At 33.1% G+C, this 19,978-nt stretch overlaps 2 protein-coding genes across 2 annotated transcripts; one reads left to right on the forward strand and one right to left on the reverse strand.

The window, feature by feature from the left end:
* Window positions 1-66: 66 nt before the first annotated feature.
* On the reverse strand, window positions 67-4,229 carry LOC114748276 (mannose/glucose-specific lectin-like). Its single transcript, XM_028936633.1, has 7 exons — window positions 4,104-4,229; window positions 3,075-3,281; window positions 2,172-2,411; window positions 1,812-2,018; window positions 1,103-1,336; window positions 660-863; window positions 67-315 (listed from the first exon to the last, which is right to left on the reverse strand). The coding sequence occupies exons 1-7, from the start codon at window positions 4,227-4,229 to the stop codon at window positions 67-69; spliced, it is 1,467 nt and encodes a 488-aa protein (XP_028792466.1).
* Window positions 4,230-6,210: 1,981 nt separating this feature from the next.
* Window positions 6,211-7,343, forward strand: LOC114748277 (uncharacterized). The gene is made up of 3 exons (XM_028936634.1): window positions 6,211-6,784; window positions 6,890-7,009; window positions 7,141-7,343. Exons 1-3 carry the CDS (start codon window positions 6,211-6,213, stop codon window positions 7,341-7,343), a joined length of 897 nt encoding a protein of 298 aa, XP_028792467.1.
* The last annotated feature ends 12,635 nt before the right edge of the window (window positions 7,344-19,978 follow it).

Raw genomic sequence — 19,978 nt, forward strand, 5'->3', positions numbered from 1 at the left:
TTTAAATGACTAAGGCAATCGTTCCTGTTCACACACGCAAACACACATAAATATGTATATCAGAAATTAAATTGTGGTTTCGTGTTTAACAAGGATGCCAATGGAATCAAGGTAGCCGCCAGCTCTTCCATGGAATCCAATTATTGTATTATTGTTTATAGGGATTGCGAAAGAAGTACCAGAAGTGGTTCCAAATGGTCCATATGTAGCCAGATTTGTGGTAAAAGACAGAGATGTGATCGTTGTTAAACTGGCAAAATTTCCATACGTCCCACTTATGGATATCAGGTGCTCACAAGGCCATTTAATGTGAACCTGCAAATCATATAATAAACACGTATTTTACTCAAGAGTATTTATATATATATATATATATATCAATCATAAGTTCTTAATTTGTAATACTACTTCTGACCTTTAATATAAGACTTGGTTGATTTAATTTAAAAAAATTAAGAAAATTACATGATATTTTGAAATACTTATGTGTAATATTAGATTACATATCATTTTATAAGTTAGTCAAATTAATCAATTAGGTCTTACATATATCATTAGCTTCCTTAATCTCATCAAATTAATCGACTAGATCTTATATTAAAGACCAGAGATAGTATTTAGTAAATAACAAGTTGCATTAATATATAGGGAATGCTTACGATTTGCTTTTCACCAGTGTCATGGGGGTTGTCGCCGCCAAACGTTGCTGAGAAACGGCCACATGTGTCTCTAAAAGATATGGATTTGATGTTTAACCCTACATGGATGATTATCTGGTTAATAGCTTCGTTTGCTGTATAACTCCATGGATTTCCACCTGGGCCTCCCCATGGACCTATTGAAATATTTTCTTCTATGTCCCTCTGCAAAAGGAAAAAAAAAAAACCCAATTTGCTAGTAAACTTACATCATAGTGAAATTTATATATATAACACATGATATGTACATGTTCACACCATTAAATCACTCATCACAAACTCTGTGTAAAACATGAGACTTATATTGTAATAAACAAAAGTAACAATAATAAGAAGTCTTATCCTATATATGGTTGGGGTTGTCACTCACATTATTGTCGTCATTTTCTTAAAAAGAAATTTACCAATTTCACATTGATGCCAATTGCGTCAAGGTAGTAGCCAGCCCTTCCATGGACTCCAATCACGAGACAACCTTGGATTGGTATAGAGAAACAAGTGCCCCGAGCAGTTCCAAAAGGTCCATGTGTGGTAAGATTAGTTATGAATGATAGTGATGTGATCACTTCAAGTCCACAATAATCTCCATATGTCCCACTTATGGATATCAGATGCTCTAAATGCCCATCAATTTGAATCTACATATCGAAGTTATGTTGCATCATCATGAAATGAACATGTATATATGCCAAAAAAATTTTGAACAAGGGGGAGTAGAATTTGTTGATTCTCATAGACAAATATGTTAAACTGGCATGCCTAGCAACCCATGTGTGGTATTTGAAAGGTCTTCCTAGTTATATTGTGGATCTTTTAGATAAATCTCTTAAAGAATTAGAGGGTTTAGTATACTATTGAGATGTGTGATGTGATCAAAATTCTTATTTTATAGATTCAGAATGAGAAACTGTCATTCCATTCAATCGAATTGGGATGCCCTGGATCTGACATGTCTCTTGGGGTGAGTAACATGAAGCTTAGAATTGTGGGTGTATTTAAGACCCCCAAATTATGATAAGCTCAGGTAAAAGGAAAATCTAGAAAAGAGAAGTGATTAATTCATTTGATTTGTTATCTCAAACACACTATCCATAAATTAAATGAAAAACTTACTTTCCTTTCGACACCAATGTCATTAGGATCATTGCCACCAAATTTTCCATAGTATTTCCCATTAGCGTCTTTGACAGCGATGGACTTGATATTAGTATTTTCATGAACAATTATCTCTTTTATCCAATTTCCCAGCACTCTAAAACTAAATTCATCTCCACCTGGACCCCCACATGGCCCAAATGAAATGGTTCCATGTGAATGTACCTGCACCAAAACCGAAGGTCATATATAGTCATGACATTAATTAGAAGAATCAAATTAATGTAATATATTGCATGATTTACTAACATGTACATTTTTTTTTTGAAGCAAAACTAACATATACGTTATATTGTATTTGAATAGTGAATTACTTACTGGGTGCACAAAAATGCCAAGTGCATCAAGATAATAACCGGCTCTTCCATGGAACCCAACTACGACACTATCTGCTATTGGAATGGAGAAAGTCTTGTCATCACCAGAGGTTGATCCGAAAGGTCCATAAGTGGTAAGGTTTGTAATAAACGATAGGGACTTGATCACTAATAGTCCATGGTATTCCCCATAAGTTCCACTTATGGATTCCAAATACTCTGAAGGCCAACAAATTGCAATCTACAGATGATATAATGATATATATACAAGCTGTAAGTATGCAATTAATGTAGACGAAGATGATTATTAAGTGTTAATAACAATACTACCTCCGGTCGTAAATATAAGAGTTAGGTGGAGATTCAATTTAAACCTAAATATAAAAACTCCAATTACTTTACCTCTCATATTTATTTATTTATTTATTTTTTCCAAATTGTCCCTAAGATCTTGCACATAGTAAAGGGTTTCCATTTTAATGTATATGATTAACAAGAGTATTTTAGGAAAAACAACATCTATTTTTTTAAATAATTAACTTAACTAACTTTTTTAGTATTAACATATTAGTTATCTAGCTCTTATACTACTCCCCGTTTTTAATATAATAGCTACTTGACTAATTTGAATAAATTGAAGAAGTTTGTTAAGTTAGATATTTATAATAAATGAGTGTTATCTTTTTTAGAATACATTTACTAATTATGTTATGTATTAGCTATACTATTATTTGATGAAACTTTTAACATGTGCAACAACTACAAAGACTGTCTTAAAAAAAAATGGATAAATATGAGAGATAAAGTAATTGAGATATTATATTTAGAATCTGATTAAAAATCGAACTAACTCTTATATTAAGAATCGAAGGCAGTATATTAATTAATTCACCAATTACGTTACCTTTTTTTCTTTACCCCTGCCATTGGGGCTTCGGCCTCCAAATGTCCCAGAAATATGACCATTGGCATCTTTGAAAGAAATGGACTTTATATTGACGTGCTCATGGATGACTATCTCAGTAATCCCTTGATGGCTCGCCTTGAAGCTCCAATGGTCACCCCCTGGACCTCCCCAGGGCCCCACAGAAATCGTTCCTTTCAAGGATCCCTAACCACAAGCCAATATGAATAGATGAGATAATTAGTGGAAAAAATTAATACCTTATGGACATGTATAGTAGTACTGTGTCATGGTACCATTCGCTTAGACTTGGAGATGAATTGTACTGAGTGGTGATATTATGCAGCTCTCAATTTGGTGAATGATTATGACCCCTTCATGTGGCCTATATATAGACAGATTATGATATGGATGAGGGCTTTCTTTGTTTTTTTCTTCAGGAATATTTAGATGGAATCAAAATCATAGTTTCAAAAGTGTTTTCATTGTATACGAAATAAATATGTAGAGAAATATATCTCGATTTACGGAAAAATATTTTTCAGAAGCACTTTTGATACTTCCTAAACACTCCTTTTATTCTCTCTCTCTCTTAATCTTTCTTCTTCTCTGCGCAGGCGACAAATCTCTCTGTTTTTTCCCCTCTCTGACTATACTCTCGGCGAAGATTGTGGAACCATTTTAAAGATTGAGACTAGCCTATGGCGTTATTTAAATATTATCCGCTCTTTCAATCCTATTTATAAGTCAATTTTAATATGTTTAACAAAAAATAATAAGAAAAACTTAAGCTTTATTAACTTTTATTAAAATTCTACAAATACTTTTTAACTTTATTCTTATTTAATATACATTATACGTCATGTAAACAAAGTTAATATAATAATAAATGAATGATGAAATTCTACATTCATATAAAAATTTTCTCAGTATCCTATAAATAGAATCAAAAAACATAGTCCAACTGAAAAACTCTAATCGGCCCCCTTCTTTCTCTTATCTATATCTCTTTTCTCTTTCTTCACTCACCTTCGCCACGTAGTTCCCTCCTCTCTTTCTTTTTTTTTCCTTTTTTTTTCCCTGTCCCTTTTGTCTCTTGGCCCCACTCGTTCTTTGGTCTTTTTCCTTCCGAATCCTCGTACCACTTCTCTCCATTTCGCTTCCTGCACTAAATTAAAATGACGCGTATCCCTTAGCACCCAGGAAGCAGAGACAACGAGAATCAAAATGGCGAGAAAACAAAGAGTACGGTGATGCCATTTTCCCTCTTTTTTTTTTCCCTTCCCTCAACGTGGACTTGATTTTTAATGAGTAGTAAGATATTCTGAAATTTGTTTTCAATCTCCCTACTCTAAATGAAATTAAGTTTGAAAGTGAAATGATAATGTTGCCCATCAAAATCTGAATGAGAAGAAAGGAGTCAACTAGGGATTTATTTTACACGCATGAAAATTTACAACAAATAATTAAAAAATTACAACTCGAAATATGAAAACTTTAAAACAAATAATAAAAAACTAACAACTCTACATATGAAAATTTATAATAAATAATAGAAAATTAACAACTCAATATGTGAAAATTTATAACAATTAATTGGAAAACAACATCTGGGAATATGAAATTTAAAATAAATAATAAAAATTAACTCTACATATGAAAATTGACATCAATAATAGAAAATAACTTCACATATAGGAATTCACAACAAATAAAATAATAATAATAATTTAACAACTCCACATGCGGAAAGTCACAACAATAATACTATATTAAAACCATCCAATTCAGAATTTACTCCTTTTTTTACCTAGGGATTTTTTTAACCATACTTGTCATTTTATTTTCATTTCAGTGCACATAGACTATGTTGTATTTTCAGATTCTTTTGGACTTAAAGTTTGTTAACTTCACTTTGTGGCATTTAGCTGACATTTTCCCTTAAAACATGGGAAAAAGCGAGAGGTAATGATTTTGGCAACATTTCATGATATATTCGATCACTGACTTGTCACTTAAGAATTTAAAGAGTTTTTTTTTTTTAATTTTCGTTTTAAGTTTTGTTTGGATGATGCCATACTGCTCTGGTATAAGCAAATTACTAAAAACCACTTCCAAATCGGTCGGCCAAGTCAGGAATCATTGAAAGCCATTAGTCTCGTCCGAGAAATAAGGTGAGCGGCTGGTTCACCTGTATGATGTCTTTTGGTCTCTTATTTAGGATTAAGTAATATTATAGTAAATAAATAATAATTAAATTTTTTTCAAAATTTTAAAAGATTGAGACTAGTCTATGAAACCATCTAGATATTATCTACATTCAATATATTTTAATATTTGGATAAATTTTAAATAAATACATTTAAAGTGTATTAGGAAACAAAGTAACATAACAATAAATATATATTTCAATTATCTAGCGGGATTAAAAAAAAAAACCCTATGACTTCTCAATTACAGGAGAATTTTCATGTCCGTAAACTGATTCTTTTCTCTGTTCTTACTTCTGTCCTTGTTTGTTTTTTCCTTTCCTTCTTTTTCTTTTCTTCTTATCTATCTTCGATCAGGCTCTATCTCTTTTTCCTTTCCTTTTTCTTGTCTTTTCTTTATTCTTTTTCTTTTTCCATACCGCTTTAGCAACGTGATCTAGCAAGTCATTTGCTATGACTTATTTTTATACTCAATATTCAATTTAAATACAAGCCATCTTGATCTGCAGCTAATATATATAATTTAAATTTAGGTTAGAAATTAAGACCAGGGATTTTGGAATTTTAAGGAATTAGATAGTTTGATATATAATTGACTATTCTGATGAAATAACTTTAAAAGATAAATTGAGTTCTAAGAGCTAGTGGCGTTTAAGAAATTTGAGATTAATCTGAGAATATATAACTTTGAGTAATTTTTAAGTACTGCATTGATATATGCTGATGTGTATGATGGTTTAATGGGAACAATGTACCAAAATGTTACTCCTCTAATTTTAAATATAAAACTTATTTTGTAATGTAGTATTGGAGGAGTAATAATTTTTCTTTCTACACGCAATCAGATCTCGTTCTATCATGAATAACGACAAAAGAATGCTTTTTTTGATTCATGACGGAATGAGTTTTCGAGCCACAGTGATGATATGTTGGTACTAATCCTTGTGTGGGCGGTGGAGTTTACATTGGAGTTCAACGTTGAGACCAGCACCAGGGGAAACTATCGTGATTTCATTCAGAAACTGCGAGTTCGACTTGAAGTGAGATCTTCCCACAATCGTCCTGCTCTCGCTATTCAGCAGAACCCACCCACTCGATTCTTCGATTTGGTTTTACGAATCAATGATCATTCTGTGAGGTTCAGGTTCCGAATGGACAACGTCTACTTGCTTGGCTACCAAATGGAAAAACGCAGGTGGTTAGAGTTCGGGCACAGGAACCAGAAAAAAGAACTTGTGCAGCTAATTACAAAACATGGGACCGACTGCCTAGGTTTTGGTTGTCGCTACGAGGAAATAGAAAGAGCTGCTCATCGATCAACTGAGGAGACGAGTGGGGACCACAGCCTAGCATTTGCCATAAATCAACTTGCTGTAACAAAAGCTGGGAGGCTAGGGCACGGTCTAATTGTTGTGATTATGATGATTTCTAAATCCGCCAGACTCGTTCCAGTATCTGACCATCTGGCCCAAAGTTTTGACAACAGGCCCGGCACTACTCGTGACGATGAAGGCCAAAATTGGATTATGGACTTAGTTCGAAGTTGACGATGAAGGCCAAAATTGGATTATGGACTTAGTTCGAAGTTGGGATCCTTTTCTGCAGCATTGTTGCGTGCTGCTGATGCTTACCCAGAAGAAAGGTTTCAACTTCGACCAAACAACATACGAATCCCACCAGAGAACAGAGAAATAAGAACTATTGCCGATGCTATAGCAATACTAGGTATCTTGTTGGGACTTTGCTTCAAGGCCCCGCCTTCCAGCTCCATTACTGGACGAAAAAGGTCCAAACGCATGGTCCATAGTGAAGGGCAGAGCTTTTCAGGGCTACCACACTTGTGGAGATTTTCTCAGTGCGAATCGATAATATAGATAATGAGGATCCTGGGGAACTGTATGGAACAATTACAATCAATAATGGGTTGTACACACAATATATCTACAACCGTACGAGGGACAACTATGAATCCATCAATGCATGTCAAGATGTTACGTTAACTGGGGCATCTGAATCTGTCTTTGCCTTTGGCAATGTTACCAAAACTCCTTCTCATTGATAAGGACATAATCTCATGTAGGGTTGCACATGGGCTGAGAAGGGCAGGGCTGGGCAGGGCAAGCCCCCTGCTCGAAGTATGCGCAGGTTGTATTTTGCAGCCCACTGTCCAGCCCTACGCATAGAAGTCCAAACCATTTTTAGGCTAGGCATGGGTGGGTTGGGCTGGCTGGTTTTGTTGCCCAAGAGGTGATGCTTGCTCATGTCATATGAGGAAAAATTTCATCCATACTTGAAAATTACATTTCATAATTCTATATTTTGACACATTAAAATCATCCAAAAATAATCCAAATCAAGTCTTAACAAATATCCAATTAAATAACATCCATAATCAGTTTGAAACAAAACAACTCTTAGTATTGTAATTGAGGCCTTGAAATTCAAACAATTTGCATCAATCCCACTATTTTGGGAAAAGGATGGAACATCTAGAAAAAAATACCAAAAAAATGACTATAAATTTAATATATTAGCAAGTAATCAATTAAAAAAAAGAAATGTATTCTAAATTTTAAAGGATGCACAGATACAGCTTACCAACTTGGCCAGTCATGCTTATAAAATGACCCTTCAATCACCAATGGCCATTAAATTCTCTCCTCCAGGTGTAGCAACATCTAGGGAAAAAAAATGAAAGAACATTACATACCAAATTATGAAAATAATATGTGAGTTATTGAGGTTTGGGGGGGGGGACATATTACTAGCAAGTTGAAGGACATTTTCTGTCTCATCAAAATTATCAAATTTGCAAAGCTTGTCAACAAATTCAGACATTGATTGCCTAGGTTGTAGCTAGTTTTGGCTACAAATTAGTGCTTCTGTCATTTTAGGAGACAAAGAACTCCTATAATGATCAACCACATGTCCTCCAATGCTAAATGCAGATTCAAAAGCCACTGTAGAAACTGGCATAACCAATACATATCATGCCATATGAGAGAGAATTTTATATTTTTTTGAATTAGCTTTCCACCATAACAGTATGTCAAACTCAGTTGGAGAAGGGATTTCATCTCTCGAGTCTGTCACTATATATCTATCTAACTCAATTTGAGGATCTGTTGAGATTCTTTATTTCATAGATTCTAACTACTTATGACCTGGATCCTCTTCACCATCATCATCATCAAAAGAAGGCAATGAAGTTGCACCTACTTTACTTGCGGAGGTAGTCCCTGATTCAATAACTATCCCAGCAAAATACTCATTAAACAATCGATACAAACAATCTTTGACCCTCTCCTTCATAATTAAACATACTTCAGGATCAACATAAAGAAGATAAACATATGATTCATATATTCTTGTTTATATTGAGGATCCAAAGTGACAGCCACAAATAGTAACGGATTCATATTATCTACTTGACCCCAATACTTGTTATACTTCACCATGTTAGTGCTCATTTCTCTTAAGAAGTTATTAGTATTATTCATGACATTTTTTTGCAGCATTTTCTGAACACGAGCAATCTGATGAAAACACTCATTTTATAATACATAAAGGGAGCTTGAAAATTTCAATGTTGTGTCATAAAAGACCTTCATGAATTTGATGAAAATTCGATTATTATTCCAATTATCAATAATAGGACTAGAAAAGTTATCTTGGTCACGTCTAATACCATCACGCTCATGCCTAGCTGAACTAGAAGCATCACACCTAGAGCTTGAAGTGCTTGAGCTGAAGTATGAAATATAGTCATCATCTTTATCACGCATTCGCTCAAATACTTTTTGAAACTTCATTGCAGCTTCTAACATTAATTACGTTGAATTCCAATGAGTGGATACATCAAGGCAGACAAGGCTCTTGGCATCTATTTTTTAAGCATCAGCCTAAGTTTTGAATCTTAGAAAGCGTGAAGGAGAAGAACAAATATATCTAACAGCATTTTGAATGGCTTTAAAGCTGTCTTTCATTTCTTTAATACTTTCATTGACCACCAAATTTAGGACGTGTGCACAACACCTTAATTGTAGATAATCACCTTCATAAAGTGAGCCCTTCGAACTCCTCAAATGCCTTTTAAGATATGCCTAAGCTGAGTTATTAGCTGAGGCATTATCCACAATTATGGTGAATACTTTCTCAATCTCCTAATCCAATAAGCATTGCTTAATGGTCCTCCCTATAGTATCACCTCTATGATTTTTAATCATAACAAAATTTAGAATCCTTTTGTGAAGCTTCTATTCATCATCAATAAAATGTGTTGTCAAACATAAGTAGTTAAAATTCTGATTTGATGTCTAGCAATCTGTGGTGAGACAGAGACATTTTGCACTTTGCTTCAAGAATTTCTTTCATATTTTAACTTCTCCAAGGTATAATTGCCACACATCTCTTCCAATTGTTGTTCTTGAAGGGATTGGAAAGTGAGGCTCAAACTCATTTAACAATTTCCATTATACAGGCTTGTCCACAATTTTGAATGGTTGCTCATCAAATAATAAACTTAGCTAAAGCTCTTCTACATTGCTTCTCATCATATACATGTGGAATTAAAGATTTTCCTTGCCAGTTGTCCTAATCGACAAAAGAGTTAACATAGATTGTTTTTTATCTGTAGTGGCCTTATGTGGATTCTTTGAACACTTTGGGATATGTCTCAACAAAGAATTTGTCCCCGGTTTAGATCAGCTTTATAAGTAGTATGACAATACTTGCAAGCTGCTAAGTAAACTCCATTTGTTTCTTCTATTGGCAATTTGATAAAGTATTCACATACCTCTGATGTGTGCTTAGGTTCCCTTGCCTTTCTCTTTATACCCCTTCCATCAACATTTGTTTCTGCTGTGATAGAATTTGTTTGTGGGGGAGTAGGGGTAGGAGAAGGAGAGATGGGACAAGGTTAAACATGAAGAGTAGGGTTAGGGGTAGGAGCTTCACTAGGTCTATTAGGATTTGATATTTGATTAGGTCCAGTAGGAATTGGTGTTTAAAGAGGGGTTGAAGCACCTTGAGACATTCCACCAACAACCGGGGATGGTGATGTAATAGAAGCTTCCTCATCCATTAAAGCTGCAATGCAATATCATATAATTCAACAAACCATTTTTTAAAGATATGTCAACACACAATTATTTTCACAATTGAATCAATATGTGATACAATAACATGGATACAAACTTACAAAGTACAATTCATAATAAACCATTTGATATAATTGATTCATTCTATTATCTCAAATACTAAAAGTCTAAAACCAATTACTAAAACAAATGAATTTGCCATTTCCCATTTTCCCTATCAGTTTGTCATGGTAAAATGGCAAACAGAGTCATAATAGACTAGCTAGAAACCAAAATGAATTTACTTTAGTGTTCAAAAAACAAAGTCACGGTAGAAGTAGAACCATTTCTCGACAAATAGAAAACAAATGTGCAACAAATTGGTATAATCTCTACCAAGCAAGCAAATTTGCAACAGAAAACAACAAAAGATTATATAATTCAATAGAAAACAACAAATTTGTTGTACTAGAAAACAAGATAAGGATGGAATCAAAGTAGAATCAAATAGCATCAAACTCACTGGTCAAATATCAAAGTTGAATCGATGGAGGAAGATGGAACCTGGAAGCGACTAAGGGTGAGCACTAACAGTGAGTTGAGCTTGGGGGAAAGTGAAGACAGAGGTGGTCATTGGCTTGGTGCTTCGATGCTAGTCGACGAGTTGAGCAAGGGTGAGCACTGGGCAAAAGTTTGGAACTGGTCAGCGAGTTGAGCTTGAGTGGAAGTCTGGAACTGCCAAACTGGAGCCTCGAAGCGATTGACGGTGAGCACTGACAGCAAGTTGAGCTTGAGGAAAGGCGAAGACGGAGGTGGTCACTGCTCGGTGCTAGTCGACGAGTTGAGCTTGAGGGTGAGCATTGAGCAGAAGTTGGGAACTAGTCGGTGAGTTGAGCTTGAGTGGAAGTTTGGAACTGCCAAACTGGAGCTTAGAAGCAACTGACGTGAGTACTGATGACTGACTGAGCAGAAGTTTAAGGGAGGAGGGAGGCGCTAGGGCGTAATCTGATCTCTAAATCTGAAGTCTGATAATTGAATTATTGAAGAGTGAAAGAAGGAAAATTAAAAATTAAAAATAAAAGATTATATTATATTTTATGTATTGTTATATTATGTATTATACATTATTATAATATATAATTACATATACTTTGGGAAGAGCCAAACAAGCAGGGCAGAATACCCAATCTGTGATCAACCCTGCCAAAGAGTGCCCTTTTTCTTTTGGGCTGTGTTTTTTTTGGGCCTGGCCAGGCTTTTTTTCTTAGGCTCGAGCAGGCATACCGGGCTACCAAGTATTGTGAACACCCCTAATCTCGTGGGATGATGTAATCATTGATAAGGTTGTCTAATGGGATTCTGCTAACATTGGCAGTGTGTATGACTAACTCATATCACAGAAACTAGACAGTAATCAAGGTTTGGTGACTGTCAATTACGTAATGCTGCGAAATGTTGTGGCTGCTAGGGTTACTATTATGTTTAGAAGAGGAGGAGGGGAAGCTACAGCTGATATTTATGGACATATTTTTGCTTGTTATGACAATTAGGAGGAGGATCTAGGCGACAATAAAATGACATGTTTGCTGTTTGACAGAACATATGAAGACTATGTTAAAGTGGACCATTTCGAGGACATTCCATTATTGAGATTTGTGGTTGCTATGTGACTAAGTCAATTATTTTTATATATTTTGATATCTTTTTAGTGGGTTTTTGTCAACTTAATTGGTCCTTTTGGCATTATTTGATTATTTATTTATTCAATATATTTTGTTTTGAATTATCATTTTACAGGGGTAAAATTGTCATATTTTGATTTAATTGTGATTAATTATTTTTAAGGACAATTAATGCTACCTTATCTTGAATTTTGTTTGTAGATTTTTGGAAGATTTAAAAATAAAAAAAGAGAAGAAAAGAAAAGAAAAAAAATATAATAAAAAATAAATTAAAAATATATATATAATAATAAAAGTGGGGGGCAAAACGCAACGTTTTGCTCCTACCCTAAAATATTCATATTCATTATCATCATCTTTGATTCGGGAGGCAAAAAACAGGAGCAGAGGAGAGGAGTGACGACGAGAAAAACCAGAGATGTCTAGTGTGCGCGGGATGGACCTTGAATCATTCTTCATTCTCCATACACTTTGCTCTCGGCCAATTCCATCATCTCCTATGAACCCAAATATTGGAATCCACCATCATGACCATCATCATCGTCTTCTTCTTCTCGGTGCAACCAAACCAGAAAATAGAGCTTGAATGGCGAACTCACACCTTCAAATTTCATCTTCCATCGGTCCAGTTCCATCCAGCATCATCATTCTCTCCCACCTCTATTCAAGTCCACCATCGTCACTGTCTTTAGCACTTCTCTGATTTTCCCATCGATTTCTTTACTGTTCTTCATGGCTGAGTGTGTGAATTTGCTGGAGGCAGTGTTTTTCATGACTAACCATGGCTAGAGTTTCATAATTCTCCAATTCAACAGCAATGGCAGGAGCTTGGATCTTCATAGGGGAGCTTTAGTTGCTTTAATTTCCTGCCTAATAGCTGTCTAACAATTCCTAGATTTTAGGATAGTTTCTCTGATTATTGGGATAATTGTATTGTTTAATCTGATTATATTTGGAGATTATTGTAGCTGGATTACTGTTTAGTATTTGATATTGGGCTGTTTAAAGCTTTAAGTTCAATTATAATGTTGTGGTTATGACATTTGTATTGATTTTGGAGTTAATATATTGTGATTTTCTGAGGTAGCTTTGAATCTTGGATCATATTGTCTCTTGTTAGTTTTAATTCTGTTGTTTTGGATTTAAAAGTTCTAATTAAGCATTGGTTTTTAGCATCCATTGTTTTAGGTTGCAGTTAATAAGTTGGGATTTTAGGAAAATATTTTGTAGCAATTTGAAGTGGCTCAGTTGTTGGATTAAAAGCTTAATTACTCCTCCGGTCCTTATTATAAGACCCAATTTGACTTTTTATTTGGTCCTAATTATAAGACCCAATCCATTGTCTCTTATATTTATGCATTTTTTTCCAAGATAATCCTTCTAATAATGATAGTTTTAGCCAATATACTTAATTAGTAAGGATATTTTAGGAATGACAACACTTATTTATTATAAATAACTAACTTAACTTACTTCCTTAATCTCCTCAAATAAGTCAATTGGGTCTTATAATTAGGACCGGAGGAGTATAATTTAGGAACTAAGACAAAAATGAGAACAAACTAAAAAGAATAAACATTGTATTAACAAAAAAATAATAATAATAAAACCGTAGAGATAATATTACATGGGAGTACTTGCTATTTACTCAGATGACTATGTTGAACGTCGATATTATGCAGCTCTGAGAATCCAGTGAATGTTAGTTTACGTCTCCTTTATTTGTTGTCTATATAAAGACAGATTACAAATGATGAAGTGTACTGTGAGGAAGACAGAGCCGAGTTGTACAGTCTCATTATTGATTCATGAAAAACGTGTAATAATAAAGTTCAAGTAGTTAATTCACAGCTGCGAGGCCGCTATATTAAAGTGGAAATTTTTATTAAGCATAGAGAAATGAAAGCCTATCAAGTGACGTCACTATATTGGAAATAATCAAGTATTCATTTAATAACAGACAAGAGACAAATTATTCGTCATTATATATATAAATATATATATATATTAAAACAACATGAATATTGTGATGATTGATTAAAAAACGGTGCATTTTATTGGAAGTATTATTCAATTAAATATCATCCGCGGTAATCAATTGAAGAAAGAGCATTATATTAGACGTAATCCCAAGAAAAACGTGCATTGTAAAATTCAAAGAGGAATTCATGAGCCATTATTGCTACAAGGACGGGGCCAGATTCTCTTATCTCAGATAAATACAACAGTCCACAACTTTAAAAAATTCACACTAAAATTATTTTGAATTAAATGAAAAACAACCGTCTGAATCTGATCTGACCTGGATGGATAACAATAACTTCTTAATTAGAACTTAAAGAATTCACTAAAAATAATTTTCAATGCACTTCTTTTCGGATTTACATAGAATTTAACTCATATTTTTCATTATTCTAAGGATACATAGGTTTTATTTTGACCTTTTTTCTCATACAAATACTTCCCATATTTTCTCCTCTATTTTAATGCCGCTTGAGATTAACGATACTTGCGGCCTCTTACAGGAAAGCTATCATGCTACTAAGCCATAAGACTATCAAATCATTAAATGCTGATACATCTCATTCAAATAAAAATGTTGATGCGTCTCCTTTATTTGTTTTCCATATATAGGAACCTTATGAATTGCGAGAAGAAGATTGTAGAGTTTCATATTTGAATATTTTCAAAATGAAGAGACATTTTTTTTTGGAAAAATCATGTCATTATAAATTAAGAAGTTTACATAAAGGGCTGTGTAGAGAGTTATGACACACTAAACGTCACTAAAATTATACTATATTTGGTCCTAATTATGAGATCTTGTAGCCTATAAACAAGATCTTATAATTAAGATCGGAGGTAGTATCCTTTTGGTTTCTAAAGACACTTTTAAAAGGTTAAAACTAAAAGTGTCATAGCCACCACTTGGTGAAATGTTATATTATTTTAAAGAAACCCTGTATACTCGAATGATGTTACTCCTCATCAAAAAGTCATATATTTTAAATACAAATTGGGTTATTGAAGTTAATTATATATGTTGGCTCGTAAATGAATATACAATAATAATGACTTTTTATCAAGCATGTATACTGCTTCAAGAGGCATCACCTCAAAGCATTATTCTGTTGTCTATAAATATCCTCACCGTCACTCCATCCAATAAATGAACATCAAATTCTATCACCGTCTTTATTTTGAGTAGTGCATCAAAGGCAAAGTCAAATAATTACTATTACTCCCTCCATTCTTTTTTATAAGATACAATTGACTGAATTGCATTGTTTGAAAAGTTAGTTAAAATTAGTAAGGTGCAATAAATATATAAAAAATAAATTTTATTTTTCAAAAATACCCTCATCTATGTAGAAGAGAAATAATATGTGGTGGAGAGAGAAGGTGTAATAGAGGAAGAGAAAGCTATCCTAGAAAAAAGGGAATTTATAATTAAATGAGGATAAAATAGAATGCTTACAAGTAAATTTTGAGACGACTTTTAAATGTCTCTTATAAAAAGAAACAAGACATATCCAAGAATTGTATGTTATAAAAACAAACGGAGGGAGTACAAAATTAATATTTTTGAGAGTGAAATTTATACTCAAGCATCTTTATTATATCCTGCAAGAAATTCACTACATATTAACCCAATTTACACTGTCAGATTGAAATGCGTGGAGGCAAATTAAGTCTAAAAAAGGTGATGTCCGCATCTTATTAAAGAGATTGTGCACTATTTTTTTCCCTTCATCTCTTCTACTTTCTTCAAATCAACATTGCCGCAAACATTATTTCATTGATTCATGAAGAACGTCCATTAGTGAAATTCAAATAGTTAATTCACAGCTGGGAGGCCACTATATTAAAGTGGAAATTTTTATTAAACAAAGACAAATGAAAGCCTATCAAGTGACGTCACTATATTGGAAGTAATAATCAGTTAGGCCGAAGCATACATTTGATCATTTAACTTTATGTAAGGTTTCAGTTTCGTCCCTTAATTTAAAAAGTATACTTTTAGTCCTTTAACTCTAAAATTATTAGTCTTAAATGATTATTTTTTTGTAACAATCATGGTTGTTTTAAAATTAAACTAAATATGTTAGCATTTAGTAATGTTTTATCCACATTCAAGAGCTCAATTTCATTATTTTTTTTGTTAATGGTTCTAAGACTATAGGACTAAAAGTTTACTTTTTAAAGTTAAAGGACCCAAATGGAACTTTGTATAAAGTTAAAAGACTAAAAATATATTTTAACCTAATCAATTATTCAGTAATGAGAGACAAGAGACAAATTATTCATTAAAACAAAGTCTGTGATGATTGATTAAAAAGCGGTGCATTGTATTGGAAGTATTATTCAATTAAATATCATCCAAGGTAATCAATTGAAGAAAGAGCATTATATTAGACGTAATCTCAAACAAACAAAAAATCGTGCATTTTAAAATTCAAAGAGGAGTTCATGAGCAATTATTGCTACAAGGGCGGGACCAGATTCTCTTATCTCATATAAATACAGCAGTCCACAACTTTGAAAAATTCACTATAAAATTATTTTTTCCTTCATCTCTTCTAGTTTCTTCAGATGACCATTGCCGAAAAAATTATTTCATTAATTCATGAAAAAAGGTGCATTAATGAAATTCAAACAGTTAATTCACCGCTGTGATGCCACTATTAAATCAATAAATTGCAGTGAGTATTCAAAAAAAAGGACAAATAATGAAAGCCTATCCAGTGTCAAGTGTAAAATCCTTATTTTTATATCTAGAATTTAATTAAATTTATAATAAATATATTTTAGTATTAAGTTAATAAAAATTCAGATATAGGCAAATTATTATTATTATTATTATTATTTTTTTAATCATGTTATTGTGTGTGGGTGTGAATGTGTGCGCGGGTGATATTCTAGAAAAATATAGCATGATATAGAAGTTCCGCATCAACTAATCACTAGAGTAAAGGAGCTTGAGGAGCCTATATATAGGAGGTAGTGGGTGAAGCTTGGAGTGAATAAATAATTTTCACATATATATAGGATAGTCTCATAAAAGTACTAGTTTTGAGTTTATTAACTATTGAATCGGACTAAAATTTGGTCACCCCATTTGGGACATCCAAATCATTAATTTCAACGGTTGGATCGTCAGTTCGATCTGCAAGTAACAAGTTATTAGGTACATTTTCAACTCATTTTTTTAGATTTAGCATATAATAAAATCCTGATTAGTAAATTAGCATTTTTGAGCTCATTCACCGTTACATTGAGCCATAATCTGGAGGATAGTATCATGATAGATAGGAAATTAAATTCAACAGTCAAATCAATGGTTTAACTTTTGTAGTGAGAATAATCTAACTTGTATTAAATCTATTTATCTAAGTCCTTTGAAGATAGAATATAAGTTATAAATGAGGGTTTTTCTATTTATGTTATGAATTTGATGATTATAATGATGTAATCTGATAATTAAAGGATATTTAAGCAAGAAAAATTTAGGAATTGAGTCTAAATTATATGTGTGTGTGTGTGTGTACTCATTCCACACCTTATAAAAAGGTCTCTTAGGCTAGAATTTTGAGTAAAAGTTGAAGCTTTTAGAGTAAAAGTTAGATGCTAGGATTTTGTGAGTAGCCTACTCTAATACTATAGAGATAACATCTTAATTTTGTTTGTAGATATAAACCCTATTGTGGCATTTTCAAGGTTGGACTTTGGTTGTATTTGACTGTTAGCTAGGATATCAGGTAACTAAATTTCTATTTGTTGCATGCTCTAGTATGAAATTGGTAAGTGGTTTTATAACTGAATTTTTTTATATAAGTATATTATGTTTTATATGAACTATCTTGTGGGATGCTACTTTGACAAGGATTGAAATCGTTTGTATTGTTAGAAATTAATGATTATGACTATAATGTGTGATTTTGGATTTCAGTTGATTATGTATATAAACGTGTTATTGTGAACCCTGTGCATCTAGTTTGGCTAGGGGGAGATGATTTGAGTATACAGATATATACATGCTACATGGTATTGGCCTTTATACGAAGCTCTATGGTTGGTCACTATTATTATCCCACTACTTCTTTGGGGGAGACCCATGGTCCACCAAGTGCTTTGTGGTCTTTGGCCGGTCCATATCACTCATGTGGTTAGCTTGTCAGAGTCGCCAATCAAATGGAAAGAACTTAGCCCATAGGTTCAGTCAGCGGAAATAAGAAGGATATAAGGATGGATTTAGGTTTAGGAATTGCATTGACATGGGATCTTCATTGATGTTTATATCTTTTAGATAAATGAGAAGTATGTTATCTCTTTTGAAATTATCAACTGCATAAGATTTGTGGAAATATTTGTTTTATATGGTTATTGTGCATTTCAAAGCTTAAATAAATGTCTATCAACTGTTATTAACTCTGTGTGTCCCACCTAACACCTCACTAGCCTATGCTAAAGTGTGTGATAGGTAGGGATTTAGTTATTGAGATGTTGTCTCACTCTCGTTGTTTTCAGGAAACAACATGTTAGCAGGATTTTCGGGGGAAGGCTCCTGAGGCTCAATAGCTGTAGCTGACAGTGTAGAGCTTTTGGACCTTATTTTACGCAATCTTTTTGTATATTGCCATGCATCAAGACTGCAGTCATTTAGGACTTATTTTACCTCATCATATTTTTATGTCGTTTGTCTTAATAAACGTATTATACCTTCTATCTTTGATTTATTTTGTCTGGACACTAGATTAGAGCTTTGGTGGTGGGCCTGAGGCCCTTAGGTTACATGTAATTGAATTATTGTGGATCCACGATGTGATAATGGCAATTTCTACAAGTTTAATTGTTGTTAGTATTAACTGATATAGTTAAATCTGAACTGCTATTATAATTTATCATTCGTGGGTGTGTTGTTTTATAACCATGTTAGCTATGATTACATATAAAGGTTATTTCTTTTTCTTAACCCTGATAGCCTTCATTGAGGTAGAATGCCTTTCTATCATGATTAGCCCTTATTGATGTGATTGCTTCTAAATAACCATGATAGGATATGTTTACTAGTTTTATTCCTTTCTATCATAGTTAGTTCTAGTTAGTGAGTAGCGACGTTACATCAAGTGATGCAGCCATATTGGAAGTACTCATTTATTAGATGTTAAGATAAGTTACGTATACACAGGGTGATTGATTTAAAAAAAAAAAAAAAGCTTTATACTGGAAGTATTCAATTAGATATCATCCAAATTAAACGTAAGAAAAAAACGTGCGGTTTAAAATTTCTAAAAGAATGGTCCAGATTCTCTTGCCGGAAAAATACAACAGTAAAAATTCACTAAGATGATAAAAACAACAATCTGAATCCAGCCTGAGCTGGATGGATAATAACTACTTGACTAAAATAATTCACTACAATAAATTGCACTTCTTTTAGCAATTTTAAACTGCGTGTATAAACATGGGCACCTGTCTATAATATTATGGCTATTATTTTTTTAATTAATTATATACATAGTGAATATTGATTTGAAGATGTAAACGAGACAGGTAAAGTTGGGATATATTCAATTTTTTCCTATTCTTTGTAAATAGTTTATAATACATACATGCATGCAAGTGCATGAAGTGAAATTCCATCATATCCATTTCCATAATCATTTAATTCATTGAACAAAGACAAATTAAAGCATGCACTTAGCTAGGGACCAGCGAATTGCTATTGGCCTTATGACAAATCTAAATCAAGAATATGGTTTGCTGAAATTTTAAGACGAAGCCGCCATAATAATAATAATAATGGAGCATAAAGCCAAATTAAAGCCTACCATTGAGTTGATGAAAAACGTGCATTGTGCGTAAAAGAACGCATATATTATCCTCTATGTAAGATTTGAAGTGGACGACCACATTTAGAAGCATATATGATA

Source organism: Neltuma alba, unplaced genomic scaffold (genome assembly GCF_004799145.2).
Source record: "Neltuma alba isolate B1F8T4 unplaced genomic scaffold, ASM479914v2 tig00005664_pilon, whole genome shotgun sequence".
In the NCBI taxonomy this organism is placed as follows: domain Eukaryota; kingdom Viridiplantae; phylum Streptophyta; class Magnoliopsida; order Fabales; family Fabaceae; genus Neltuma; species Neltuma alba.

Coding starts and splice junctions, on each gene's coding strand:
- LOC114748276 (XM_028936633.1), bottom strand. CDS start 4,229: ATGGAGAGAAGTGGTACGAGGATTCGGAAGGAAAAAGACCAAAGAACG. Junction 1,337..1,811: donor ACATTGGTGTCGAAAGGAAA/GTAAGTTTTTCA, acceptor TTCGATATGTAG/ATTCAAATTGATGGGCATTT. Junction 316..659: donor ACACTGGTGAAAAGCAAATC/GTAAGCATTCCC, acceptor TATGATTTGCAG/GTTCACATTAAATGGCCTTG.
- LOC114748277 (XM_028936634.1), top strand. CDS start 6,211: ATGTTGGTACTAATCCTTGTGTGGGCGGTGGAGTTTACATTGGAGTTC. Junction 6,785..6,889: donor CAACAGGCCCGGCACTACTC/GTGACGATGAAG, acceptor CCTTTTCTGCAG/CATTGTTGCGTGCTGCTGAT. Junction 7,010..7,140: donor CGATGCTATAGCAATACTAG/GTATCTTGTTGG, acceptor AGATTTTCTCAG/TGCGAATCGATAATATAGAT.